At 45.7% G+C, this 24743-nt stretch overlaps 6 protein-coding genes and 1 long non-coding RNA gene across 15 annotated transcripts; 2 read left to right on the plus strand and 5 right to left on the minus strand.

Annotated features, from left to right (window-relative positions):
* The first annotated feature begins 22 nt into the window (after positions 1–22).
* Positions 23–1156, plus strand: LOC136186237 (neuronal calcium sensor 1-like). Of its 2 annotated transcripts, XM_065973506.1 has the most exons (8): positions 23–128; positions 191–215; positions 272–320; positions 385–474; positions 540–618; positions 673–761; positions 813–890; positions 943–1156. In XM_065973506.1, exons 1-8 carry the CDS (start codon positions 23–25, stop codon positions 1039–1041), a joined length of 615 nt encoding a protein of 204 aa, XP_065829578.1. In that variant the 3' UTR covers positions 1042–1156. The 2 variants fall into 2 exon arrangements, with proteins under 2 accessions (XP_065829578.1, XP_065829577.1); XM_065973505.1 differs by having other exon boundaries at positions 673–890.
* Positions 897–2185, minus strand: LOC136186246 (uncharacterized). Its single transcript, XR_010669708.1, has 3 exons — positions 1622–2185; positions 1447–1563; positions 897–1395 (listed from the first exon to the last, which is right to left on the minus strand). It is a non-coding gene; the product is annotated as an uncharacterized lncRNA (long non-coding RNA).
* Positions 1306–2783, plus strand: LOC136186239 (neuronal calcium sensor 1-like). 3 transcript variants are annotated; one of them, XM_065973510.1, is made up of 9 exons: positions 1306–1554; positions 1605–1659; positions 1729–1753; positions 1802–1850; positions 1945–2034; positions 2107–2185; positions 2242–2330; positions 2384–2461; positions 2516–2783. In XM_065973510.1, exons 1-9 carry the CDS (start codon positions 1522–1524, stop codon positions 2612–2614), a joined length of 597 nt encoding a protein of 198 aa, XP_065829582.1. In that variant the 5' UTR covers positions 1306–1521; the 3' UTR covers positions 2615–2783. The 3 variants fall into 3 exon arrangements, with proteins under 3 accessions (XP_065829582.1, XP_065829584.1, XP_065829583.1); XM_065973512.1 differs by having other exon boundaries at positions 1306–1501; positions 1555–1659; positions 2516–2781; XM_065973511.1 differs by having other exon boundaries at positions 1306–1659; positions 2516–2781.
* LOC136186224 (glutamine-dependent NAD(+) synthetase-like) lies at positions 2599–8245 on the minus strand. Of its 4 annotated transcripts, none has more exons than XM_065973487.1 (24): positions 8190–8245; positions 8030–8115; positions 7916–7976; positions 7742–7858; positions 7620–7673; positions 7476–7565; positions 7382–7433; positions 7238–7326; positions 7070–7187; positions 6882–7013; positions 6747–6821; positions 6569–6693; positions 6467–6515; positions 6310–6412; positions 6183–6261; positions 6038–6127; positions 4121–4256; positions 3956–4062; positions 3773–3904; positions 3652–3718; positions 3474–3602; positions 3243–3419; positions 3119–3184; positions 2599–3063 (listed from the first exon to the last, which is right to left on the minus strand). In XM_065973487.1, exons 2-24 carry the CDS (start codon positions 8112–8114, stop codon positions 2686–2688), a joined length of 2511 nt encoding a protein of 836 aa, XP_065829559.1. In that variant the 5' UTR covers position 8115; positions 8190–8245; the 3' UTR covers positions 2599–2685. The 4 variants fall into 4 exon arrangements, with proteins under 4 accessions (XP_065829559.1, XP_065829558.1, XP_065829560.1 ...); XM_065973486.1 differs by having other exon boundaries at positions 8030–8142; positions 8190–8231; XM_065973488.1 differs by having other exon boundaries at positions 8030–8130; positions 8190–8204.
* Positions 8246–8265: 20 nt separating this feature from the next.
* On the minus strand, positions 8266–10715 carry LOC136186228 (procollagen galactosyltransferase 1-like). Its single transcript, XM_065973493.1, has 12 exons — positions 10517–10715; positions 10232–10457; positions 10105–10169; positions 9979–10054; positions 9597–9921; positions 9466–9542; positions 9307–9416; positions 9082–9156; positions 8977–9034; positions 8794–8921; positions 8536–8739; positions 8266–8472 (listed from the first exon to the last, which is right to left on the minus strand). The coding sequence occupies exons 1-12, from the start codon at positions 10696–10698 to the stop codon at positions 8304–8306; spliced, it is 1695 nt and encodes a 564-aa protein (XP_065829565.1). The 5' UTR covers positions 10699–10715; the 3' UTR covers positions 8266–8303.
* A 39-nt stretch (positions 10716–10754) lies between these two features.
* On the minus strand, positions 10755–14034 carry LOC136186225 (crossover junction endonuclease MUS81-like). 2 transcript variants are annotated; one of them, XM_065973490.1, is made up of 18 exons: positions 13799–14034; positions 13672–13747; positions 13417–13616; positions 13292–13363; positions 13154–13234; positions 13005–13093; positions 12549–12950; positions 12405–12493; positions 12310–12352; positions 12207–12253; positions 12074–12151; positions 11902–12014; positions 11627–11743; positions 11473–11568; positions 11302–11412; positions 11136–11239; positions 10996–11076; positions 10755–10942 (listed from the first exon to the last, which is right to left on the minus strand). In XM_065973490.1, the coding sequence occupies exons 1-18, from the start codon at positions 13925–13927 to the stop codon at positions 10879–10881; spliced, it is 1992 nt and encodes a 663-aa protein (XP_065829562.1). In that variant the 5' UTR covers positions 13928–14034; the 3' UTR covers positions 10755–10878. The 2 variants fall into 2 exon arrangements, with proteins under 2 accessions (XP_065829562.1, XP_065829563.1); XM_065973491.1 differs by having other exon boundaries at positions 13672–13737; positions 13799–13927.
* A 277-nt stretch (positions 14035–14311) lies between these two features.
* Positions 14312–24419, minus strand: LOC136186217 (phospholipid-transporting ATPase ABCA1-like). Of its 2 annotated transcripts, none has more exons than XM_065973478.1 (43): positions 24169–24419; positions 23905–23998; positions 23525–23857; positions 23044–23471; positions 22897–22995; positions 22771–22845; positions 22459–22717; positions 22291–22403; positions 21578–22191; positions 21348–21524; positions 21176–21290; positions 21020–21127; positions 20889–20971; positions 20689–20827; positions 20520–20621; positions 20362–20464; positions 19920–20113; positions 19750–19856; positions 19568–19699; positions 19430–19510; positions 19182–19378; positions 18725–19131; positions 18596–18671; positions 18421–18537; positions 17779–18370; positions 17523–17725; positions 17410–17470; positions 17183–17357; positions 17014–17129; positions 16810–16963; positions 16622–16751; positions 16423–16564; positions 16235–16370; positions 16111–16185; positions 15956–16062; positions 15765–15906; positions 15580–15714; positions 15419–15522; positions 15276–15368; positions 15105–15216; positions 14920–15057; positions 14686–14845; positions 14312–14364 (listed from the first exon to the last, which is right to left on the minus strand). In XM_065973478.1, the coding sequence occupies exons 1-42, from the start codon at positions 24232–24234 to the stop codon at positions 14687–14689; spliced, it is 6993 nt and encodes a 2330-aa protein (XP_065829550.1). In that variant the 5' UTR covers positions 24235–24419; the 3' UTR covers positions 14312–14364; position 14686. The 2 variants fall into 2 exon arrangements, with proteins under 2 accessions (XP_065829550.1, XP_065829549.1); XM_065973477.1 differs by lacking the exon at positions 14312–14364 and having other exon boundaries at positions 14453–14845; positions 24169–24245; positions 24309–24419.
* Positions 24420–24743: the final 324 nt, after the last annotated feature.

A 24743-nucleotide genomic window follows, 5' to 3' on the forward strand; every position in this document is an offset into this window, starting at 1 on the left:
GGTCCGTGTGTCATCTGTTGCCATGGCTGCACGTGAGACATCCAAGTCTCCCGTTGTTTTCATAATGGGGCAGGGACGAAGTCGACTTACTCCGCAAGAAATTGACGACTTGAAGAAGCACACGTACTGTAAGAGCACGCAAAACGCCCATCCAACTGCGAAACGCTCCGCTTTTCTTCTCTTTGCGCAGTCACCGACAAAGAACTTCAACAATGGTGCGCGTTTTCTTTCTGAAATAGACGAGAAGATGCGAACGTTTATAACCGTACAGGTACAAGGGCTTTCTAAGAGACTGTCCTTCGGGGAGGCTGTCGATAAAGGTGCGTTGACGCCGTCGATCGTCTAGCGCTGGTCGTCGATTGGCGTCCCTTTTCCCTGTGATAGGAATTCCGAAAGATCTATCAGCAGTTCTTTCCGTCGGGCGACTCGTCCAAGTTCGCCGAATTCGTCTTCAACGTGTTCGACGCTAACAGGGTATATGATTTATTATTATGGTGAAGAGAGCGGATGCCATTCCCACACGTGGTTTGTCTCTGCAGGACGGATCGATCGAATTTACTGAATTCATCAAGGCATTATCTGTCACGTCCAGAGGAAGTCTCGAGGAGAAGTTAGAGTGTAGGAAATATCTGCGTCGCCTACCATTCATGTGTGATATCGCTAATTAATCAGGGGCTTTCAATTTGTATGACTTGGACAAGGATGGATCTATTACGAAGGACGAAATGCTTAATATTGTCGAGGCTATTTACAAGATGGTGGTGCGTACCAACAGCTTGAGCCGCGTTCTTCTGGTACGCAGTCTCATTCAGGGAGATAACGTCAATTTGCCCCAAGACGAACAGACACCCAAGCAGAGAGTCGACAAGATATTCAAAACGATGGACAAGGTAATTGCCTCATTTTAGAAGAGAAATAAAAGATTGAGAACAAATATCACAGAATCACGACGATCTTCTAACCTTTGAAGAATTTCGAGAAGGCACGAAGCAGGATCCCACTGTCGTACAAGCGCTCTCCCTCTATGACGGCCTAGTCTGAAGCCATCATAAAAAAATAGAAAGCAAAGACGAGAACAAACGATCTGACGAATGCGCACTAAAGATTTAGCCTCCCACTGACTGCCGTTTCGCTTCTTTATTTTTTCGATTTGTTAGTCTGCCGTCTCCTCACGCGTAGAACGCTTTGAATTGCGGTCTCGACGGCGAGTGATCGTGTTGTCTCGTACGAAGTTTCATCGTCGTTCCAGTTGAAAATTCAAAATTGACGTCTTCGCTTGGCAAACGAAATTTGGTAAGGATCTGTTTGTTCCTTTTTGTAGAAGTGCTTTTAGTTTGAGGCGAGCTCTTTTTGGACGGCAAGGCGGACTGCAGCTGGACACGCGTTGACCCGCGACTGACAATCAGAAAATTAAAGAAGACGCCTTCAGCGCTTCAAGGCTTTTACCTATAGTGCCATGTAGAGCACGGTGTAATCCTCCTACGGTACGTCAAATTGCGTCGTAAGTCGAATTTGTTTCATATGGTGGTCGGAAGACTGTTGCCATGGCTGCAGGTGACACACCTAAAGTTTAACTTCCTATCGTTGTTTTCATAATGGCGCAGGGACGAAGTCGACTTACTCCGCAAGAAATTGACGACTTGAAGAAGCACACGTACTGTAAGAGAGCAATGCCTATGTAACTGCGATACGTACGTTCGGCTTTCGTTTTCATATTCTCTTTTGCAGTCACCCAAGAAGAACTTCAACAATGGTGCGCGTTTTCTTTTATAGACGAGAAGATAAGATTATAACCGTACAGGTACAAGGGCTTTTTGAAAGAAAGCCCTTCGGGAAGGATGTCGATGAAGGTGCGTTGACGCGCGTACGTGCCGTACGTCGTTTATTGTGCGTATATACCGTGACGTACGTCGCCTAAAGCAGCGTTCTTTTTCCCTGTGATAGGAATTCCAAGAGATCTATGAGAAGGTATTTCCGTCGGGCGATTCGTCCAAATTCGCCGATTTGGTCTTCAGCGGGTACGACGGTAACAAGGTACAGTGTAGTAGCGAAGACGGCGGCGCGCGACGGATGCCATTAATTCCCACATGTGGCATGTCTCTGTAGGACGGATCGATCGAATTTGCTGAATACATCAAGGCAGTATCTGCGATGTCCAGAGGAAGTCTCGAGGAGAAGCTGGAATGTAGGAAATATCTGTGTCGCCTACCATTTAGATTTCGATGTCGCTTAATTAATCAGGGGCTTTCAATTTGCATGACACGGACAAGGATGGATCTATTACGAGAGGAGAATTGCTTAATATCGCCGAGGCTATTTACAAGATGGTGGTGCGTACGTACCAACAACTTGAGCCGTTCTTCTGGTACGCTGTCTCATTCAGGACGACAAAGCCAATTTTATGGACGACGATCAGACACCCCAGGCGAGAGTCAACAGGATAATTGAATTGATGGACACGGTAAATCGTCTCCTTTTAAAAAGAGAAAGAAAAGATTGAGAACAAATGTTACAGGATGGCGACGATCGTCTATCCTTTGAAGAGTTTCAAGAAGGCGCAAAGCAGGATCCCGTTATCGTACAAGCGCTCTCCCTCTATGACGGCCTAGTCTGAAGTTTCATAGTAAAAATAGAAAACAAAGACAAGAACAAACGATCTAATGAATGATGCCCACTGCCGATTTGTTAGTCTGCCGTCTCCTCGCGCGTAGAGCGCTTTGAATTGCGGCTTTCTGTCCCGTTTTGCTGTCTCGACGGCGAGTGATCGTGCTGTCTCTTACGAAGTTTCATCGTCGTTCCAGTTGAAAATTCGAAATTGACGTCTTCGCTCGGCGAACGAAATTTGGAGCCACCGAGTAAGGATCTGCCCCTTTTGAGTTTCTTCTCGTCTTTGATTTCGCTCGTCGACGCTTTCGAGTCCAACTCTAACGTCGTCAAGCTCAATTCGGACTTCCACTTCGACGTCTTGGCTAAGGGAACCACGCGTTTTGAAAAAATGCCTTTAGTTTGAGGCGAGCTCTTTTTAGACGGTAAGGTGGACTGAGGTTTGGACACGCGTCCCGACTGGCAACCAGCGAATTAATTAAACAAAACCGCCTTCGGCGCTCCAATGCCTTACCTGAGTGCCATGTAAAGGACGAAGCGATAGCTCTTTGCCAACTCCCCTTGCGACGAGTCTCTCCACCTGTACGTCGTTTCGATTTATTTCGTATGTAGAGCACAGTGCATTATTCCTACGGTACCTCTTTGTCGATAGCTTGAAATTGCGTCTGCCACTTGGTATTGTACAGAAACGGTCGTAAGTCGAATCTGTTGTCATCCGGACTGTACGATTCGGCATGGTAGGACGGCGTCAGCGTTGTCATCTTGTGTCGATTGACAGAGTAGCGATGAAAGAAACGCTTTACTTTGTCCGCGGCCTTCGACATCAAACAATGGACAAACAAGTCAGCAAAATCAAAGAAACAACTAACCTCAGCAGGAGTGAATTTGTCCCTGTGAATGTCCATCACTTTGCAAAACATCGCGTACGGACCGCACGCCGATAACTTACGCAGTCGGCCAAAGGTAGAAAGTTCTTCGTAGGTAAATCCCATGTCCTCCTAAGGAAAAATCTCAACCAGTTGGGATTCAGACCGTCTCTAAAACAACTTCGTCCGTTTGCCGATGGGACTCCGTGATAGGTTCTAGTTCTGCTGTAGGTGCTGCTTGAAGGATTCTACAAAGAATTTCGGCTGTCGGTTGCAGTGATAGACAGTACACAAAGACATACTCTTCTAAGACTGTGTACTCGAATTTCTTCAAACAGTATCGAATGAAAGAACGTAAATCCTGTTTGCTGATACCTCCGATAGGATTAATATCAGCACTTGAACAATCGTACTTGGTCATGTAGCCAAGCAAGCTTACAGGACAAACCACTTTTTACAAAATCCTGAAAGTTCTTAACGTTTACCTCTCATCAACGTTAGCAGAACCCAATACGAGAAGTCCACCGGGTTGATCTTTCGTCCAATTCGTCAATTGAGCAAAGAAATATGACGTGACCATGCGAACACGAGCCTGAAAGAGTGAAAAGTCTTAACAGGAAACCTATGCATCTCAGACTAAAAGGTTCGACCTGCACGTTTTGAAGAGCAAGATTTTCTGTCCTAGAGCCGCCGTGCACGCTAAATTGAGGAAGTTTTCCCGTCGTCGAGGTGAAAATGTCCGTAACAGACTGCACAGCTGCATCAATACTTACATCAAAATGATGACTAAAACAAACAAAAGTAATCAATCGTTCAATTTTTGACGCAACCGTTCAAAAGCTTTAATTAGAGCACCCGAAGAAATACAATTCTAAGGTTTTAGGTTCCTGCGCATTGTACTATCATCACCAGTCACTGAATTCCGAAATTGAATCTCAAACTAATGAGAGCTCATGAAAAAATAGTTTAGATACGTTGGGAGGCCTAAAAAATTTTAGAAGGTCTCCTTAGGCTCAGATGGGTTCTGTCTAATGTTGAGCTATTAATTTAGCTTCTAATGCTAGACGCAATGGCGAGAAAGAGCTCAAGATCGCGATAGGACAAGCGAATATTGACATTTCTTTGAAAGAAAATCTAATCATAGATGTGATCTAATAAAGAAATAAACGGTATCGGTTGGACAGAAGTGAGGCCCCCTTTCTCCACGTGGCTGCTAAAACCTCAAAAATGCGTTGTTTGACCGCCAGAAGGCAAAAAAACGCATTCTTTTGACTTTGGAGAACTTTTTACAAAGTAAAAAACTCGACACCCGATATCAAACCACACAGAAGACGGTGCTATGGAGGTTTATCCGATATCAGAATGCCTTGCTCTCGTCATTGCTAGGAAGGCAATCCATGCCCTTGTCAAGTGAGGAAATTGACCAGCCACCGGGCTATTAATGGTCACACCTTGGGGTTTTATTTATGGTATATCTCTCAACTACACAGTACATATTCTAATAAACACACAGACAGGGGCACTAGGGGGTTTAGAGGGAATGGTGTGTGGTGAAGCACCTTGGGGTTTTATTTATGGTATATCTCTCAACTACACAGTACATATTCTAATAAACACACAGACAGGGGCACTAGGGTAGAGTTACCTGCTCCCTTCTATCCTAGCTCTGAGAACTCTGATTGTAGATGTACGAGCTGGGTATTTATACTCGGAGAGGCGGGGCCTGATTTGGACCGCAGCTTTACAGCACGAAAATGCGCGTCGTTTGGAATCGGGAATCCGTGCAAATCGGTCGCAAATGAAGTTCTTCAATCGTTTCGAGCAAAATTTCGTCGCGATTCGGTTTCTATACGCGAAAAAACGGCGAACGGAGGAGGAGCTAACAGAAAATGACATAATCGTATGACATCATTGGATGATGCAAGGGAGGATACGCTTACGCTACGAAACGCGTCCTACGACAAGCAAAGCGCGGAATAGGTCACGAAGTACAAATCTATGCCATTCTAGAATCGTTCAATCGCTGCTTGGATGCGAAAAGCGAACGTATGCGTGCCTAGCTCGTAGTGACGAACGTGAGCATGCTTGGTCAGCAAAATTCAAGCAAGATGGCTGCCGGCTCAATCGTTAGCTAAGCGAACTGAACAACAAGCGAAAATCGCTCAAACGCATGACAATACGGCCGCCGCTGTCACATGCAGGCAGCTCAGATCCCGCTCGTGGCGAGCGGGTTTGGGGAAAAATCGGGGAGACGCCACGGCGAGAAATCCACTATGAACTATAGAGTTGTTGGTCTACGCAGACAGCAAAGTACTCTCGTACGAGACGCTTAGAAACCTAGCTTGCCCCGGTACTTAATTTTGAGCCACGAACTATAGTTGGGGTAATAAAAATTTCGGCCACGCTCATAACCGCTAGCGGCTGGGGGCGGAGTTCGTTTTTCAGCTCGTCTCACACAGTGGCGTATTCGATCAGTGGTGGGCACTACCGGTAATCTGGGGGCTCGACTTAAACGAGGGCAGAAATCTTTCTCCTAAACACCTTTGAACGGTACTTTACATGAATACCTCCCAATTTGAGTAGCAAGATGTGCCGCTCGAGCTTTCGTCTCCGCCGACGAATTTTTCGTCCCCATAAAACAGGTTACGAAAAGACGACTGAGGAGCAGCAAATGTCTTCGTTTGAGAAAAAAGTCCAAAAACGAACACTCACTTGCAAAGCTCTCGTGCATTTTTGGGCACGTACTCCTTGTTCCCCACAATTCTTCGCACGTCAGCAATCACCTGGTCATCTATAGAAGCCGTAATGAAAAGCCGTCTCTTATCTACGTATTTCCTGCCTCCGTCGTTGACGGCTTGACAGACGAGATGGCACATCGAAGCGACAATACAAGCCGTTGACGAGCTGTCTATGCCGCCACTGAGCGGAAGAAAAAACCCAGCCTGGTGAAAGAAAGCTACTGTACCAGTGCTACACGTTTATTCATCGCATTCTACTTGACCACTTCTTCTGAGATAGTCCCAAAGCCAACAGGCTGGACCCAAGCTAGACAAAGAGTCGTAGTCATTCCACTAGCTGGTCACCCAGCTGAGTCTCACCTGATTTCTTCCTCAGGAGAGTGGTATCGAACGCTGATTGGCTGACTAGTGAGCAAAGTAAACGAATCGGCCGTCGATAGAGAAAAATCAACCAACACTCGCGGAAAAGAAGGTGAAACGCTCGCCTAAAAAAGCCAATGAAGCACCACAAGTTAATTTTTCGAGTCAAACACCATGCCTGAGCTCCGTGTGGACGATTGACAATACGATGAGAACGAACGTCCTCCAAGTCCACGCAGGCAACGACGACCTCCTGAATAGAAGACATCGTGGGTAAAGTTCTCTCCCTTTTCGATTTCTCTTCACTGCTTACAACGTCTGAAAGCGCAAACTGCTGCGATTGGGCGACAATCTTTCCATTGACGGAGACCAAGGCACAGCCATCGTAGTAGACGCGATCGCCGTCGCAGCCGCGAAGATTCGAATAGACATATGCGCCGCCTCCCTAAAGAACAAGCGTTCGAAAGTAATGAGTCTTGTCAAAAGGGGGCGCCTGGTTACTTTTGCCGTTGCCATCTCAACGAGATTCACTCTAAAATCGAGCTTTCGAAGGGAATGATGACTCCCGCTTGAATTGGTGATTATTTCCACTCCGTCTAGTGCCATTTCGGCGTGACGGCTAAAGTGATGAGTCAATTGCAGTGAATAACGTTCTCGTTAGCCGAGCACCTGGCTGTGTCAAACAATTCCTGACATATCTCAATTCCAATGCAGGTATCTAGCGTGGAAATGACCGCATCTCCAAACGGAACCGTTCTCTAGCAAACGGCATAAAAGTAGAGTTGCTGAGAAAACTGCAGAATTATTTCTTACCTGTCCTGTTATCTCCTGTATCATACGAGGAAGATGGTATTCTTCGGTCTGTCTAAAAGATAATGGTGCAATGTTGTGACATCACTTGACCAACCTTGGTTTGGACCACGAGGAGAACCATCTGCCTTCTCTGTAGTTTCCTTCCAATGCGAGACTAATTTTTGGACGAATTAGAATCACTTTCCTAGGAAAGGTTCCGACAACAAAAAGATCCAAAACATGAGGCAATTCAATATACTTATTCAAAAACACAACGCGACAATTGTAGAGAACATTTTTGTGACTTACAGGCCTAGAAGAAAAACAAGCACAAGCATTGTATATACATGTATAGTAAAGTATGCGCATAGCTGGATTTACATTCCAACGTCACACATGATGTCTTCGGTGATGGGAGAACAAAGAAGCTGAGCCAAGATCTGATAACTGTGCAGGACTGTATCGCTTTCATAGAAATGGTCACCGCAGCCATAGCCACTTTTTGCGAAATACAAGAAAATCGTTCGAGAGAAACCTTTTTTTGAGTCAACCTACGATATTTCCAATTCTGGACCGACTCTGTATTTCGCTCCGAGCTGCTTCGATCGAGAAATGCCTGTCCAATCGGAGTGTACAGTATTCCGATCACATTTAGACTTGTGTAAGTACTTTTCAGTATTCGACTGCAGTTGCCATCAAAGTCTAACGCCCATTGGTTGATGACACACGTTGCTACTTGCACTCTCCAACCCATTCTGCAACAAACGAATCTTTTCTCCGTCCTGGACAACGCAAACTACAGCGTTCGTACTTCTACACGCTAGCCTACCTCGAAAGAGACAGACAAACTGATCGAAAGCGGAAGATAAACGAAGCTATCCGGGAATTGCGTTCATTTGCACGTGCTCCACTGAAGACTTTTATTTTCAGTGCAAAAATTTTTCTAAAGTTCTTCTTTTGATGTCGATGACTTGTCTTTTGAGTGTATGTCGGACGTTTCCGTGTCACTAAAGTAGCCATGATCGTACGTATAGTGGGTCGGATAGATGACCAAAGGAGAAATTGAGAATGCGTTCAAATTTCGCACCGGAAACTGTTCCTTCCAGTCATCCCTAAGACAAAAGCATAAAATAAATTAAAACCCCTTAAACTTGCGCAAGTCTCCAGAAACCAACCTAGGATGCTCATCAAACATGAGACACAAATATTCATCTACAGCCATCATCTTAGACAACGGCTTGGCCGCAATGAGTTTCTTAGCGCCAGACTTGCTCAACAAGTAGGCCAACGTCCAGTAGGAATAAACCGGCTTTACTAAATGCTTGCTACCCTCCACTCTGTCCTCTTTATCGTGGAAAAGCTTTTTCCGACCTAGGTAGCTAAAGAAGAGGTTAGTAGAGAAAAACGTTGTCATAAGTTTCCATGAGCATTACATGAGATCCCACTCTAAGTTTAGTTGATCAAGCTCGTTTAACGTATCAATAACAGCCTCTCTGAAGTTTGGCTCAAAATAGATGTCGTCCTCTAAAACGAGCACCTCCTTGAGGCCGAGGGACAGAACCTGAAAGGAAGCCATCACTTCATGCTGCCTGGCTACACGTAAAAAAGACGAAGACCTCTGCCCAAATATTGAAATGACTTAAAAAGCACCCAATTTCGCCCCAGGTGAGAGATCTACAGAAAATCCTTTCAAATTTCTAAATTTTTTTGTCCTTGCGTACCGATGATTTATTGGATCTGCGTATCCTGGTAGCATTGAAATGCCGTATTCTTTCAAATCGTTCTCTGTCATTGTCCTTTATAAAAATAAATATATGGAAAATTATTGACTCTCTTGGTTGCGGTAAACAATCTATGACCTTTCCTTTTAGAAGATACCGGGTAGATTATACATGCAGTGTGACATGTACTTCTCTATGAAACCTCTAATTTCTTGCTTTGCTTACTTTCCATATACAGCGTCCACGTAGTGCGCAGTCTTTATATTTAACTGATCCAGCGCCGCTTCCATTCGCAATCGTCGATCCGGACGATGTTCCAAATTGATTACATAAATCTGAAGAAGCTCAAAAATAGTACAAAATAACTACAACAACTTTAGCCACCTTATCTAATCCAAAGTCAGTAGGTGGTGGCAAAAAAGTCTTGATAAATTGACTAGTCACAATAGGACCATCTGTAGCTAAAGAAGAAAGGTGGAAATAAAATCCCATAGCGTCCAATTCTTCTTCCCTACTGAGCTCATTCAGAACGTATGCTCCCATCTGCTCTTGCTCATCTTCTAACGACTCATACTCAGAGCTCGTAAGTGGCATTCTTCCGTAGACGTCGTCATTCAATACGAACATCTTTGATTCAGCTCTTTGCGCGGAAAACGCGAAAACCAGCAAGTCGTCCGTGTCGCCGTTGTATTCGTAATGAGGCGGATCGAAAGCAAGCAGCTTCGACGTCAATACGCGAAGGTCGATGAGAAACGTCGAATGAACCATAGGCACTTCGAAGCAGCCCTTGCGCTCTCGATGCAACGTCGGCAAATACTCATCGGTACGTCTATAGTAACCCTAAGACAGACAAATCATTCCAAAAAAAACCTCAAACGGTCGAAGACGGATCCTTACCCTTTCATCGACGCCACACCAGAAATTGGAATAGGTGATTCGAACAGGAGGGTCCAACATAGGTGCAATTATCGGTCTGACAACAAAAGTAATCACAACTTGACCGTCAGGTGGAAATCGGCTTACTTCTCCTGTGCTATAAGTCGCTTCAACGTGCTTGGGTTAACGAGAAAGTTGTCAACATCAACAAACTATTCAAACTCTTAGTTACCTCCCCCAATGAATCCACGCGACCTCCTTTCTAAAGTCTTACCCATATGAAGTCCATCCGCCTACGCCGGGCCGTTTCCAGCGCCAGCTGCTTGAGTTTCATCAAATGCGTGTAGCGAGCGGCTGACCAGTCCTGCGTCGACGAATTGTCGTACGACGGGCTGCCCGTGCTGGCGTCGAAGTCGACGCTCTCGTACAGAGACGACGCTTGCGCGGCCCAGTCGCGCAAGACGTCGCTGCTATTGTCGATGCTGTGATCGACACGGACCCTGGAGATCGGATGCACTGTATAGGGAGCTGCGATGGTAACTAGTCGACGACTTTTTACCACACGGAGATCTTTTCCTTTGGATAGTCAAGCCGTTCGACGTAGCCGAGGAAATAGGGGAGAACGTGAGCCTTGTTTCGCGCTAGGAGGACGAGGAGAACCGACGGGGTGTCGGTCGTTTCGTCGACGCTGTCGCAAATGAGAAACGCAGCCAGCAGAAGGCACAGGAGACGCAGAAACATCTCTTTTGTCTTCTCACCTTGCCTAGCGCGTTAGGTGATATCCGCCATCCCCGCGACATCCCCATCAACATATTGTCTACCAAATTTCGAAGAGTAATCAAGCATTGTACTTCTGAATAACACGATTTAGACTATAGGCCTTATTACGGTAGCAAACTGATTTAGCAATCTCGTCACCAACTAGGGACCAGATGTTCCAGTATAGTATTTACAAATTTTCTCGCTCAATTTTGGTCCAAGTTTCCTACAACAAAAGTTTCGAAATAGCGCGTGCGAAGTCTCGCTTTGACAACTCACCTCTCGTTTCCACAAACAATTTCGGCCAGCATTTTCCTTCTCTCGTCGTCGGACGGAAGCATTTCGTACGCTTCCCACAGTCTGACAGCAAATATATTCGCGACGGCTATATAAGGGAACAGATCAGGAGTTTCACTCACAAAGCAGGAGTCGAGAAGAAATCGACCACAGCTTGTGCTTTGTCCTGTGATACCCCTTGGATTGCAATCAGCTGCTTCAGAAACATTTCTCGCACTGTCAAAGGCTGAGAACGAAAAGTACACTACATGCAGCCCGATCTCTTTTGCTGGCGTGAGTACGTCGTACCTTCGACTTCTTAGAAGCCTGATTGAATTCCAAAAATGACATCAGTGCAGTCCTTGGCTTGTCGGCGTGAAAAACGAGCTCGTTCTTCGGGCAAACCGTCAGAACTTTTCCCTTAGACAGAAACGGCCATTTCAAAGAAGGAAGAAACGACAAAGCATCTTCTTCTTCTACCTTGTACAAATCCGTTATCATTCGAGTCATAAGAGTGAGATACGATACTGTCTCGGCAAAACCAGATGTTCTTCTGATCATGAACTTATCTCTAACCTAATTCAATACAGCTAATACTCCTCCTCTTCGGCTCTTACGATATGACAAGGCCTACTTGCGTGTTCACTATAGCCTGCTTTACGCTCGCTTCAGGCAGAGATAACGGCTTGCGAAAGTGACGCTGCTCAATTAGATAGATCACTTGCGAGCATCCGCACTCGTGCAATCGAGCCTTTAAAACAACCGTACTTTTTAAAATTGTCTTGGGACAATATTTAGAATTGTCTTGGAACAATTTTTAAAATTGTCTTGGAACAATTTTTAAAATTGTCTTTCTAAAACGCCTAAAACTTTTTGAACGGTACTGTACATCCACTACAGCGTTCCTACCTTCTGTCCTTTGAATCGTCCATCAATTATGCTCTTTGACAAATCATCCTCACGTTTTCTTTCCACGATATAATCCAGTACGACTTCTTGTCCATCAGGAAGCGCCAGCTGGCCTTGAACAAGGAAAAACAACACTGCACTTGTTTTCTTTGACAGATACGCAGTTCTGTACCGGGAATCGGGTTCTTTCTCTCTTTTGCTATCCAGAGATAATCTCCTACGTTTAATTTCCTGATGTCACAAAGAACGCCTAATAACGGTCACCAAATTAACCGAAGATGAACCAAACGATTTAATGTTCGTACCGTTCTTCCTTAGTTCTTGTATAACTTGAATTCGCCTCTCAGCCGCCCTATACATGCATACGCATAATTAACACCGTTTCACAAAGAAAACAAATCTTCTCACCCAGTCTCACAGTGATCAATGCACAGAACAATATCATACTGTCCTAGAAGAACAATATGATGACCTAACTATCTTACATTACGCCGCACACGTGCCTGGATGAAGAGAATAGGAAGAAAAAGCAAGAGACAACGCTGGAGTAGACTCAAGTTGACTGCTAGCAGCAGAAGAAGGAGCAGTCTCACTAGGATAAAAAAAAGATAGAGCAACCGCATATCAATCAAATAAAGTCCAGTTGCCTTTCTGAATCACTGCTTTCAATACTGATGAAGGCACTGGTGTGAGGCTTTCTTGCAGGAGGCACTTCTACAGCTGTATTTTCATCCGACGAGCTCGAATCGATGACAACGACGTCTCGAGAAGGCTGTGAAGAAGAAAGAGAAGAAGTCGCCTTTTCTCTTCTCGCCGGTATACCGGCATCTTTCAACGTGTCTCTGCTTTGTGTCAGCTTGGCGAGCGGAAAAGCCTTGCAGTCGTCTTCATCTGTATCACTATATTCGAGCTTGTTCTGCTGCAAAGACGCTTTGGAAGGAGCAGCCACCACTGTCGTCCTATTTTCATCTTCGTCACTATCTTCCATGTTCTCTTGGAATCGATTCAACTTTTCTCCTAATTCCGTGCCCGTTAGCGTCAAACGATACCTAGCAGTTGAAAATTCTCTCTGAGTTAAACTAAACTCCGCGTTATCGACCAACTTGGCGGGATTGCTATACTTCTCAACCAGAGCTCGTCTCACCAGCCCACCCATGGACGACCATGCAGTATAATCTGTATCCGGTTTAGGCTGAAAATGAACCAATTGCAATAAAGCGCGTCTGAAGAGACAAGGACTAAACAATCTTACAATAGTCAATGACGAGTCGCAATACTGTTGAGCGCTACAGAGCAATTCAGCCTTAGTCATATAACCTTTATAATCAATTTCCTGTGCATGAATATACTGAGAATGACCTCGTAAAAGTCTATGCAACAAATTACCTACCTGGCTACATCGAAATAAAGTCACAAGTAGAGCATACGGTCCAGTGCGATACTGAGGAAGATACTCTTTTTTCTAAATAAAAAACAAAGTTCAATCCCTTACGTTATTCTCAGAAATGACATAACCTTTTTTGGTCCCTGCGACTTTGTCTTCTGTTTCGGAGGCGGACCCGCTTCTCCTTCGTCGTCCTCTGTCGGCTTCTTTTTCTTTCTGCCGCGTTTCTTCGTCGGATTGACGTCAATTTGCGTTTCCACGTCCTCGCGACCCGACGACGAGGCGCGATGCTTGGCCAACGACGCGTCCAACATGTTTGCAAGACGATCGCCTGGTGAGGACAATTAATTAGATAATTTCGTTCTTTGCACTTCTCTTTCGCTCACCGACGTATCCAATCAAATGCTTTGCTTCCTGCCCGCTTTGTAGCGGCAGGGGATACTTCTTGAGTTCTTTTAGAGCCTAGAGAAGGCGCCTCGTCCACTTGCACAGCTCGTACGACGAAAAAGAGACCTTTTCGTAGGCGAAGCGTGCGCTTAGTCCTTTCTTCTTTGCCTCTTCTCGCCACTCGTCGATCCATTGAGCGAAGAGGCAGTTGGGATAAGGCAAAGAGGCCCACTTTTTCCCTCGTACGCGCTCCATTTTTCTAACGCGCGCGCTTCCTCACCTGTTCGACGACGATGACCGGAGTCTTCGCATTTGACTTCGACGACGACTTCTCGCATCCGTCGGCACCGCCGCCGAGCCCCGAGTGTTCCCCGCGCTCAGGAGAGCCGACGCAACAGTCAGAACCGATGGCAATCGACTGCGCTTGTCTCGCAGCCGAAAAGTGGATGGAATCGATGGAAACGGAGACAATTCGCGACGAGGCGAGCAGTTCAAGCAGCGTCGGCGTCGGCGGAGAACGACGGCGACGACTGTCGATCAAGAGAAAGAAGAATTCTCTGACGCTCGGCATGGAAACGCTTCATCTCGCCGGCGCTGGCGCTGGTGCCGGCGGCGGCGGCGGCGACGGCGAACACGAAGAGGCGAAAAAGATTCGACCCAGTTTGCAGCATCAACCGCCGCCGGTTGTTCCGCTAACGTTTTGAAACCGAGAAAGATAGATAGATAGATAGAGGTGTAGGCTAGAGAGGGTGCACGATACTGTAGGTCACTGGGTAAAGGTTAAGAATATTATTTGTGTTCGTCTCGTGCATTATTTATTTTTGGTAGACAGATTCTTTTTTTCAATAAATTATATGACTGACACTATCATACCGGTAGCACGCTCGTAATACACTACGTAGGTATTCGGGTGAAGACCACAACCTTGGCGTTGCTTGATCGAGCAATATCGTAGATGAGGGGAGGGATAGGGGATAGGAAAGCTATCGGTCAAATAAAAAGTGACTACTCACTTTATAGACAATCTTCCTCTCCTTCTTCTTCTGATAACCGAGTGAAGGCCACAACTTGACGACGTGCATTAAAACTGACACGAACGCGAGACAGAAACGATGTCTCCCTCGTCGCAGCTTCGTCGCTCGCTCTTTGCAGCTTAGCAAAATTGACGAAAACCTAGGCATTTTAATTACATAAACAAAAACTCTCGGCTTTCGTAAAACAAATGATGAGCGCGGCGACACACTCACTTGATCCATTGTAGTCTGAGAAACCGTGTAGTCCTCTATATTCAAATCGGCAGCACTCTTTTCCAGCTCGCTAAAAATGTATCCCAGCGACGTATCACAAATTGGTACGTGGTACTCCAGAAAAGAATGATGTTCGTCCTGTTGTAAAGCAACTAGAATTCTGCTACGACTTGCCGAGGAAGTACCTTGAGCTCGGCAGCTGGAAACGTCTCCCCAATATGCTTCTTTACTGAGCTCAGGTCAGGAGTAGACTCGCTCGTTCGACAGCGTAATACTATCGTGTACACGTCACCAAACCTACATGTGGTCGCCCGGGCGCTATAGAGAGAAGAAAGCTACGCAGTGTCGATTCTCACTTGTTTTTAAGGTGCTGTGGGCTGCCCAGACAACACAACGATCCATTGACTAAAATGCCAATGCGAGAACACAAAGCCTCGCATTCTTCCATGCTGCAAAAGCGACCGAATCAATCAAAGATCGTGACAGCTGAAACGCTAACCTGTGCGAAGTCAAAACGACCGACTTGCCCTGATTGACCAAGCTGTGAATAACGGACCACAGAAATCGTCTTGACTTCGGGTCCATGCCGGTCGTCGGTTCATCCTATAAGACCCCCGCACGCGTACAAGTGAAAGAACGTCGTGGCAGGCCTCTACTCACCAACAACAAAATGTCAGGTTGACCGATTAGAGCAAGGGCAGTCGATAGCTTTCTCTTGTTGCCGCCGCTGTACTTTCCAGCGCTGACGTCAGCATGCCGAGTTAAAGCAAGCTTGCGAAGACACCAAGTGACAGCCTAAAAATGATACTTGAGGAGTCCGAGAGATAATCGTTCAGGAGTGTTACTTGAGGTATTTCACTTCTGCCAATCCCTTTGAGATGCGCATACAAGGTCAAATGCTCTCTCCCAGTGAGCAAATCGTAGACGGAGTCCATCTGGGGACAGTAGCCAATGTGCTTTCGACATTCTGACAACTGATTTGTCACGCTGATAGAACATACTTTCTCGCAAACAAAATCTGACGGATGCTAAATACCTGTGCCCAAGCACGTACGCGTCACCGCCCGAAGCCAATATATCGCCGGTGAGAATTTTGAATGTGGTCGTTTTTCCAGCGCCATTGACTCCGAGAAGCCCAAAGCACTAGTGAAAAGTTTACTTGCAAACGGCATAAAAGCAAACGAGTCTTACCTCTCCGCGAGAAACGGCTACGCACAGATCATTGACTGCTGAACAAACTTTCTTGGGGAAACGCGAACGGTAGGTCTAGCACGTAAAATAGTGAGCCCGTAAATTTTGCCGCGAGTCGGCATACTTTCCAAATTTGATCTAGCATCAGGACGGAATCGGAGGCTCTTCTTTCAATGACGTCTTTTCTTTCCCGCACTACGTCGTCGTCTTCTTTAGGTGGTCTAATGGTTTGTTCCTTTGGTCGCATCGACTGCCCCTTGCTACATTTCAAAGTGAGATATCATGGAGATCAGTTTTCGGAATTTCGCTTGCCTTGGCTTTCTCGCAAAGAAACCGTATTCAATAAGCAGAACTGCGGCAAAAAACGCAAATCCTTCGATACCCATTGCAAGTAAATTTCGCCCAATTGCTTGCTTCTTTAGTGCCAGCAAATCGGAAACTGTGAGGCCAAGACCTACATTGAACAAACATCGCTTAATTAAATATAAGCAGCTAGAACTATTGCCTATACCAAATGCATCCAGCTGGCTGTTGACTTTCTTAATGTAATATCGGTAAGAAATATCCATTAGGCCTCGACCGAGGCAATAATTGGGAAAAATGAGAAACAAAGCTTGAAGCAAATTGCTGGTCGGAACATACTATATAAAAAACAAAAGCCCTAACTCAAAGTAAGATAGGCAGTACACCAACACGCACCTTTTCGTCCATTTGCTCGGCCAGCTGATAAATGTATGTAGCAAGAGTAGAGCACAAGCCAATAAGAAGAGTGATGGAAAACGTCATCACATAGGCCGTGCTTTCGTCTCGAAATAGAAACGTAACCGGATATACCAACGGTATCATCGCCCATCTAGATAACGACATTGAGACCTTAGATATATCAGCTGCTAAATATGGTACCCGTAAAGCAGGAGCAATGCCACGACAGCAGAAAAGTCCTCCGCTGTTGTGTAGACGTCTTCTTGAAAGACAAAGAAAACGATAGAAATACAGAGGACGGTCACGAGGTAGTTGCACTAAAAGCGGTCTCATTGCAAACGATTTTCAGTGCTTGCTGAGAGTTACTTACCAAATGCCAGGCGTAGTTAGATAGCCAATAAATGACGGGATGAACGCCGGATACGAGCTGAAGGTGCTTCGCACCTCTGACCCTTTCTTGGATAAGAATCAAAATGAACGAGGGAGGAACGAAAGCCAGAGCAAATATAACGCAAACAGCAATCAAGACGTCAATGCCAGAAGCACTAAAAGAAAGAGTAAAGGCGATTAGCAGTAAAAACCTGATTGAAGCCTCACAGCTTGTCAGCAATCAGCTGAGTAGACGTGCTTTCAAATGGATCAGAGTAAGTCGAAATTCCTATAGAAGTGCGCTTGTCAAATGAAACGAGAGAAAAATGTTTCTTCAGTACCGTACTCCAAAGGACTTTCGGTGAAATTTAGATACGACCTTAAGATGACGTTATCAAGAGCGTTCAAATAGCTTGGCATAGTGTGATATCCTTTGTTGTTGAACCAAGCTTTCGCCGCTTCTCTCAATCCAAGCGACTTCATCAAAGTTTGATTGGTCGACAAGTAGCTCGGATTTTCATTTCCAAACGTGACACCGCCGTATCTATGGAACGCAATTGCCAATCTCAATTCTCAAGTAGACAAAAACGAACGCACCGTTTGTATCTGTAGAAACGAGTCGTCTCCTTGATGTATTCCGACGTCACTTTGCCGCTCATATTCTGCAAAGTCATCAGGCCGTCGACGGTCTTTAACTGACTTGGCATTGGCAGCTGAATTCCACTCGGACAAAACGACTGGCCTCCATCGCACCAACATGACGCATCGTCGTTGCGATTTCCACTCATGGATTTCCAAATGTCACTCGTTGACTCCGACAGGCAAACATTGAGATACTGTGCTGAATAGTGAGGCAAAGGTCCGCACGGTTGAGCTACTGTAGACGTCAGAGACGTTGACCGAGCTTTTTCTGGTTGATAGTTTTCAAAGGGGAAATAATTCGGCGAAGGATAAAGTGTGGGCGTTAGAAGGAGGGCGCCTTCTTCCGGATCGGACGAGAGCATTCGAAGAAAAAGCGCGACGGAAACAAAGACGACGGGAAGTACGATCTGAGCCAAGAACCCCTTGAAAAATCTCTTCGTGTGCAGCACATTTTTGACGTAGAGGGATTTGAATTGCTGCCAGTAGAGAGCTCGGCCAGAAATCGTGCAGCGACCGGGAGTCCCACACGAGTCAGCGTTGTGTGATTCTAACAGAAAGCATCGTCGTGCGAGGTTCGTAAATGATTGATTCGTCAACCTTGCGTCTCTTCGTCAATAACGTCGCCGTCACATTGCGATTCTGCCGCCGAGTCCTGATCTTTGTCTTGTTGGACGTGATCTTCTTGACGGCGACGTCGAACAAGATGCCGAAGCTCTAACGAATATAAATAATCGATCACTTACAGTTCTTAGGGCCATCAAGAAAGACGTACTGCCAACGAACGAATAGCCGGTTGTCGCATCGGCGCCCATATCTTCAGGTGACTGCTTGGTCACCTTCAGAAATACCTGTACATCAAACAAGAGTGCACCCTTTCAGTCAGAAAACTATGCATTATTACCTCTTCCAAAGGCGAAGCCGACAGTCCAAAGTTGAGTATTCCAATCTCGTTTCCTCGAGATTCCATGTCAACCAGAAGACCAGACAATAGACCGTTTCGCGTCGAATGCGCCGGAATTAGAAACGACACTTCCGTCCCGACGTCGCCAATCAGACGAGCGTCGGAAACGTGAGACTTCACAAACTCTGTGATCAACTCCACGCAATTCGCACTATCACTGTCCTCCAACGACGACATTGCCTCTCGTCGTCTTTTCGTGATCGTCAAATGAAAGCCGTCGCTGAATTTTCGCTTCAGATAGCGCGGCGATCCCACGCAACGCAATTTTCCGCAAGCCATGATAGCGATTCGGTCGCCGAGAACGTCGGCTTCGTTCATGTAATGAGTCGAGAGAATCACCGTCCGACCTAAGAGGCATATTTCGCGGATATCCGAAGTCAATCGACGTCTCCGTTACCTGTACGATTCTGCGCTATCAAGTCCCAAATTCCACGTCGCGAGTAGGCGTCGACTCCCGACGTCGGCTCGTCGAGAATGACGACTTTGGAATGAGCGACGTAGGCCATTGCGACGCAGAGTTTGCGTTGCATGCCTCCGGAAAGTCGACTCACCCGGACATTTCGCTTTTCCGTCAGATCCAGATCGTCAATCCACCTGCACAAAGGAGACAAAAAGGAAACTCGAAGAATCGATTTCTCTATATACCTATCTATTTCTGCAGTCACTTCAGCTTTTTCTGCGCCTTTTATCTTAGCAAAGAACCACAGATGTTCCGCAACAGTGAGTCTGCCAATTAATATCGTCACCAACATTAGAGACAACAAAGAGAGACTATCAGCATACGATTCGAATAAAACGCTGTGTTGAGGACAGACACCGACAATTTTTTTCGTTTCCCGAGCGTGCTTTCGAACGTCGAGACCGTGCACAAAGACAGCTCCAGACGAGGGAGGAAAGAGTCCAGTGAGCACAGACCTGAACAAGAAATAACTAATGAATTTGCTGCAATTTTGCTGATGTCTAACAGGGTAGTGGTTTTGCCGGCGCCGTTTTGTCCAAGCAAGCACGATACCTGGCCTTCGTAGAAATTGACAGTGAGATCAGAAACAGCGACCTTTTTTCCGCTGTAGAGCTACGGAACAGAGGGTTTTCTTAGGTTAATTAAACGTAGGCTACAGCTGCTACCGTATCGTACCTTCACAAGGCCTTGAATGGCAACGCCAATTTTAAGACTGGAGCTCACCGATTCTTCGTGATCCTTCTCCTCATCATTTTCAGCGTCCTCTTTTAGTCTAGTATACTGCCCGGCTTTGTCCCTCGTCCTTCCTTTGCCAGTCCAGTAAGACGGAAGAAAGGGAAAGTACCAGGGTTGAGGAATCCCATATCGACCTAAGCACATTGGGTGAGATCTCAAAGGCAAAATACATAGGTTTTCGGTGCCTTTGCACTATCATGATAAATGCATTGCAAAAGCTAAGGTTTTGGGAACTTATTGTAACCGCGATCTACTGAGGCCCCCCCTTCAGGCTTCAGCGCCTCCAAAACGCATCGTTTCACCGTTAAAAGCCCAGGCGAGCCGCGTGTCGGTTATACTTCGGGAAAGCCTCAAAACTTTAGCGGTAATGTAGATATCTTACCAGGAAAAACGTTGTCAATGTAAGCAGTCATCAGAAGGTACACCGCTGCATCAATAAGAAGAAACATGTTCGCAGAGAGAAAGCTGAACGAATCCCCGTTTATCTAACAGAAAAAGCCGGACAATCTAAGAATGCAAAACCTAATGTACTGTATATACCAAAGACTTGCCCATGTTGTTCCACTGAATGCCCGTGCCGAGCTCTTCAAATCTCGCTACGTGAGATGCCGCTGCACTAAAGGCCGTAGAAGAAAGAAGACACTAAGGCAACCAATTTTCAGATGAGAGGCACGTTCAATTAATTAATTAATTAAGGTACATTGATTACCAGCAAGCCTTTCTCGGAAAAAGTGAGCTCTAGCTCATAATGAGAGTAAATTATTGAAGGCAGATAGCTGAACAAATAAATGATTCCAGCGCTGCAGGCAGCCAAATTAGCGTAGTTGAATAGGGTGCTAATCAAACAGCTATACAAAAAATCGCATTATCGTAAATAATCGTTTGATTTGGCGAAGAGAATTTCTTTACCACAAAGATATAGTTGCTAAAGCGTAGTTGATGAAGAAGAGAAACACCAGCAGAACGTTGCTGTTCATCAGTATCAAGCCGTACTAAAGAAGCTTCATCACACTGATCAGGTCCAAACTGCATTGACGCACCTTCATTAGTAGAGATAAAGTCAATGATACAACAGTTAGGAGAGCAAGACTGATTAGAAACCAGGATGCCCAAAGCGAGACACTGTTGAGGCCCATCACTTTCATAATCTAAAGGCGTCATTTAGTATTGACAATGCGCTGCTGCTGGCCTCGTACCACGCGTAGTCGTTTCTCCTTTTCGTACACAATGCCTCTGGTTATCATAGCAACGGAAAAGACCCACGCCAGAGCCATGAAAAGGGGCAGGGTTGTCGAGATGGCTCGAGCGTACCTGTGTGCATATAGATTCAACTGCATGAAGAGGTTATAATAATAAGTTCTCACTTACCTATCATCAATATAACAGGGATAGGGAAACTGCTGAATGTACGCTCCCGGTTCGACTGCGCTCGAATTCAGGTGAACATTCGTAATCCCTCGATCTATCATGTCCTGAATGTACACAAAGCCAAAAACGACGTACTGGAGATCGTAGTCGTGGCGACGCGGCCCCGGTATCCAGAACCTGACGTTAGGAAGAGTAAATAGCAAAGAACGTTCACGGCTGAGATGACTCACTTGTCCTTCAGCGCATAGGTTGGATACACCATCGTCTTATTCATTTTGATCTTGTATTCGACGTGCTTAGGAAGAGTAGTATCATTTTCGCTCCCAAGGTTAGTGAATACGATGCCTGCCCAAACCGTGGACTTGTTCTTCGTCGCATCACCTGCATATTCTATCAAACTCGCTTCATCTTCAAAACCCATCCAAAGATCTACGTTCACCGAGTTCAAAGCTTCCGTTAGGTAATCCGCCATGGTCCCTAGTGCCTCAAAGAAGGTCGCATTTCCAAATCTGTCTTGAAAAAGCTGACACAGCAAAGAGGGGAATGCATTTGTCTGGTTAGAATTTGCTAAGCCGATCTGCTGACGTATTAGCGGAACGTCAGTCAACAATGCTTGGAGCCCTTCTGCCGCAGATCCGCCAGATGCAAGAAAAGTGGCAGTTGTATTCTTATCAGACAAGATGGTTGAAAGCTGGCAGCCCGAAGACAAAAAAGAAATTGTTGAATTGTAAGCTGAAGATTCATTGACAATCTGCTGGAGGGTGGCGTTGAGCTTTGCTGACTCGTTCAGGAATTGAAGAGAAACTTGCTTGAGACTTTCAATGCTATTCATTGATCTGTTAGCCTATAAAAAAATGGAACTCTTAGGAAAGAGATTGCGCCGTCAATCAATGACTTGCGGGCATATCAGAATAGAGTAGCTCTTTCTGACGCACCCTCTTACCTCTTCTATTATCTTACGAGCCATCGTCGTGTTGGGTGCGTAGAGAATCTTAAATCCTTGGAGAAGACGATCAAAGACCGAAGGCTCGGTTCTTGCTTTGCTTTCCGATGCAGCTGGGAAGACAACGCATTAATAAAAGTCAGTGACTGATGCAGGCTATAACGATACCCTTAAGAGGTGCTTTGCCTTTTCCAGCAGCCTTTCTGCAGCGAGCACTGCTTGCGCCACAAAGAACGTTGCATAACACGTCGAGACCAGCTTGTTTTCCTTTTGCCGTTCGTAGAAAATCGTCCGGACTCAGACTCGATGTATCGCTGACGTCCCCTGGAGTGCGAAAAAGGCTTCGCAACGGTTGCAACTCGACTAAGTTGGGGTTCGTTTTGGACACTTTAGCCACGTAGTCACCGAATTCGGAAAAGGGCTGATACTAGAGAACAAAAAATAGACTAGTAGAATTGCTATAGCTTCTCGCAAGCATACATCATTCATAAGCTTCGTGTAGTCATTGATAAAGCGAACATACAGAGAAGAAGAGTTCCCTATCTTTGTAGCAATCTGAAGAAAAAGGAATCAGCCACAATTTTTGAGAGACCCAATATTGCTTACATCATTAACTTGGCCGATAGTAAGCTGGCTCTGAAATTCGTCTGACAAGGCACTTGCTTGCTGATCCGACATATGACATAAACGACTCTGAACACCAGCCTAAAATAACATAATCCTTCAAGGTAGGCCAACAATTTTTTTGAAGACCTCCAAATTGGCCGGGGAAATTGTAAACAAATTTTGAAAATCTGATCCATTAGAACACGCGATGTCACGTATAACAGTGTCATACGAGAAAAATGCTTTCAATAATTTCAGCTGCTGGCTGGCACTTGGATCATTTTGAAGGAAAAGAAGACTCCCCAGGTTTTTAGCAGAAGTCGTTAGAAAGTCACCCAGAAGTGAGTTTTTGACGCTATTATAACATGAACCGATCGATGCAAGGTCGCTTAGTGAGAGACAGTGCTGAAGTTCCAATCCAACCACAACGAACTGTTTCTGCAGACTCTCAAAATGAAACGAGGAGTGCATTAATGCACGTGATTGCTGCTCGCTAAAATTCAATCTGTGAATTAAAAATCTCTCAAATTCACTTCGATTCAAAAGCAGATCTTGGAGGGTATAACCATTGTTTTCTAAAACTGGCATTTTGGCCACCTCTCGTGAAAAACGTTTCGCGCGTTTTTACCGTTGTATCGAGGCAATCCCAAGTCTTTTTCAAACTGGTCAACGTCGCCCGTCCTCTTGTATTTCTCATAAGCGAGTCCCATTGCCTGCTCGTCAGCTGATACCTTCTCAATATCGTTCGCCAGCCTGGCAACATTTTCCCAGGTGACTTCCGGATTTTCGACGAGGCGAGTCACGTTTTGCACAAAGTCACTAAGACGAGGATTGAATTCGCTAAAAGCCCGCGCATCCGGAGAACGGTGCGAGTCTCTCAGCTGAGCATTTGGATCGCACATAATGCCCTGCATAAAAGGAATGAGCCCGGCAGACGGAAGAGCGCGAGCGCCAAACCAAACTGCAAAGGAAAGTCTAGAAATATATTTGCAGCAGATTTCCACCTACTGGCATTGTGCACCTCCGGAAGATAATTGTGACGGAAAGTGATTAGGGGTATCATCAGCATGGCAGGCCATAGCAGCTCAATTATCAGAACGATCTAAAATGTTGGAACGTCTCATTGCGGTGGTGGTTACACCATAGACTATGGCTACACGGCTACACGTACAAACAGCAAGGCCTAACATCGACTTTCGGTTTTTCTGATCGACATCGGTATTTTATCGCCTCTTTCTAACGACTAGACGGCTGAGATAGCACTACACTAACCGGACGACGTCTCTTCAGAGTGAAATCCTTCCAGAGAAGCAGTCGTAAGTGACGTAGAGACTCCATCCACTGTCGATCTACAAGGATCGACGTCTGTGACCCTCTGCTGTAAAGGTAAACGAGTCTTCGCTTCTTCTTACAGCACGTTACAAGCCGGATCTAGTGGTGGGCGGGGAAGGGAGCAAAACGACGTGGGTCGTAGATTTTTTGTGCGTTTGAGTCGATTATGAGCCATTCTCGATGGTCGTTCTGTTCGTGAATGCCTAGTGTAGTCAAGCCTCGAAGGGCTTCGCTAACAGCCAGAGAAGCGCTGTAGGACAAGCGAACATTTGAAAGAAAATATACTAAAGACAAAAGCAAAGTCGTACTACGTGAGCAGATGTATAGAAGACTATCTATATAAGTGAGGCCCCCTTTCTCCACGTGGCTGCTAAAACCTCAAAAATGCGTTGTTTGACCGCCAGAAGGCAAAAAACGCGTTCTTTTGACTTTGGAGAACTTTTTACAAAGTAAAAAAACTCGACACCCGATATCAAACCACACAGAAGACGGTGCTATGGAGGTTTATCCGATAT

The sequence above is a fragment of the Oscarella lobularis genome, chromosome 4, assembly GCF_947507565.1.
Source record: "Oscarella lobularis chromosome 4, ooOscLobu1.1, whole genome shotgun sequence".
Classification (NCBI taxonomy): Eukaryota; Metazoa; Porifera; class Homoscleromorpha; order Homosclerophorida; family Oscarellidae; genus Oscarella; species Oscarella lobularis.

Coding starts and splice junctions, on each gene's coding strand:
- LOC136186237 (XM_065973505.1), top strand. CDS start 23: ATGGCTGCACGTGAGACATCCAAGTCTCCCGTTGTTTTCATAATGGGG. Junction 216..271: donor GACAAAGAACTTCAACAATG/GTGCGCGTTTTC, acceptor ATAACCGTACAG/GTACAAGGGCTTTCTAAGAG. Junction 475..539: donor ACGTGTTCGACGCTAACAGG/GTATATGATTTA, acceptor TTGTCTCTGCAG/GACGGATCGATCGAATTTAC.
- LOC136186239 (XM_065973510.1), top strand. CDS start 1,522: ATGGTGGTCGGAAGACTGTTGCCATGGCTGCAG. Junction 2,035..2,106: donor GCGGGTACGACGGTAACAAG/GTACAGTGTAGT, acceptor ATGTCTCTGTAG/GACGGATCGATCGAATTTGC. Junction 2,186..2,241: donor TCTCGAGGAGAAGCTGGAAT/GTAGGAAATATC, acceptor TTAATTAATCAG/GGGCTTTCAATTTGCATGAC.
- LOC136186224 (XM_065973487.1), bottom strand. CDS start 8,114: ATGGGTTGGAGAGTGCAAGTAGCAACGTGTGTCATCAACCAATGGGCG. Junction 7,188..7,237: donor GAATTGTTTGACACAGCCAG/GTGCTCGGCTAA, acceptor TCATCACTTTAG/CCGTCACGCCGAAATGGCAC. Junction 6,516..6,568: donor TCTCCTGAGGAAGAAATCAG/GTGAGACTCAGC, acceptor CTCTTTGTCTAG/CTTGGGTCCAGCCTGTTGGC.
- LOC136186228 (XM_065973493.1), bottom strand. CDS start 10,698: ATGTTTCTGCGTCTCCTGTGCCTTCTGCTGGCTGCGTTTCTCATTTGC. Junction 10,055..10,104: donor CGACTTATAGCACAGGAGAA/GTAAGCCGATTT, acceptor TTTTGTTGTCAG/ACCGATAATTGCACCTATGT. Junction 9,417..9,465: donor CTGACTTTGGATTAGATAAG/GTGGCTAAAGTT, acceptor GAGCTTCTTCAG/ATTTATGTAATCAATTTGGA.
- LOC136186225 (XM_065973490.1), bottom strand. CDS start 13,927: ATGGAGCGCGTACGAGGGAAAAAGTGGGCCTCTTTGCCTTATCCCAAC. Junction 11,569..11,626: donor AGGCTATAGTGAACACGCAA/GTAGGCCTTGTC, acceptor GTATTGAATTAG/GTTAGAGATAAGTTCATGAT. Junction 11,240..11,301: donor AGGCTTCTAAGAAGTCGAAG/GTACGACGTACT, acceptor TTTCGTTCTCAG/CCTTTGACAGTGCGAGAAAT.
- LOC136186217 (XM_065973478.1), bottom strand. CDS start 24,234: ATGGAGTCTCTACGTCACTTACGACTGCTTCTCTGGAAGGATTTCACT. Junction 20,114..20,361: donor CATTGACAACGTTTTTCCTG/GTAAGATATCTA, acceptor CAATGTGCTTAG/GTCGATATGGGATTCCTCAA. Junction 19,379..19,429: donor GTGACTGCAGAAATAGATAG/GTATATAGAGAA, acceptor TCCTTTGTGCAG/GTGGATTGACGATCTGGATC.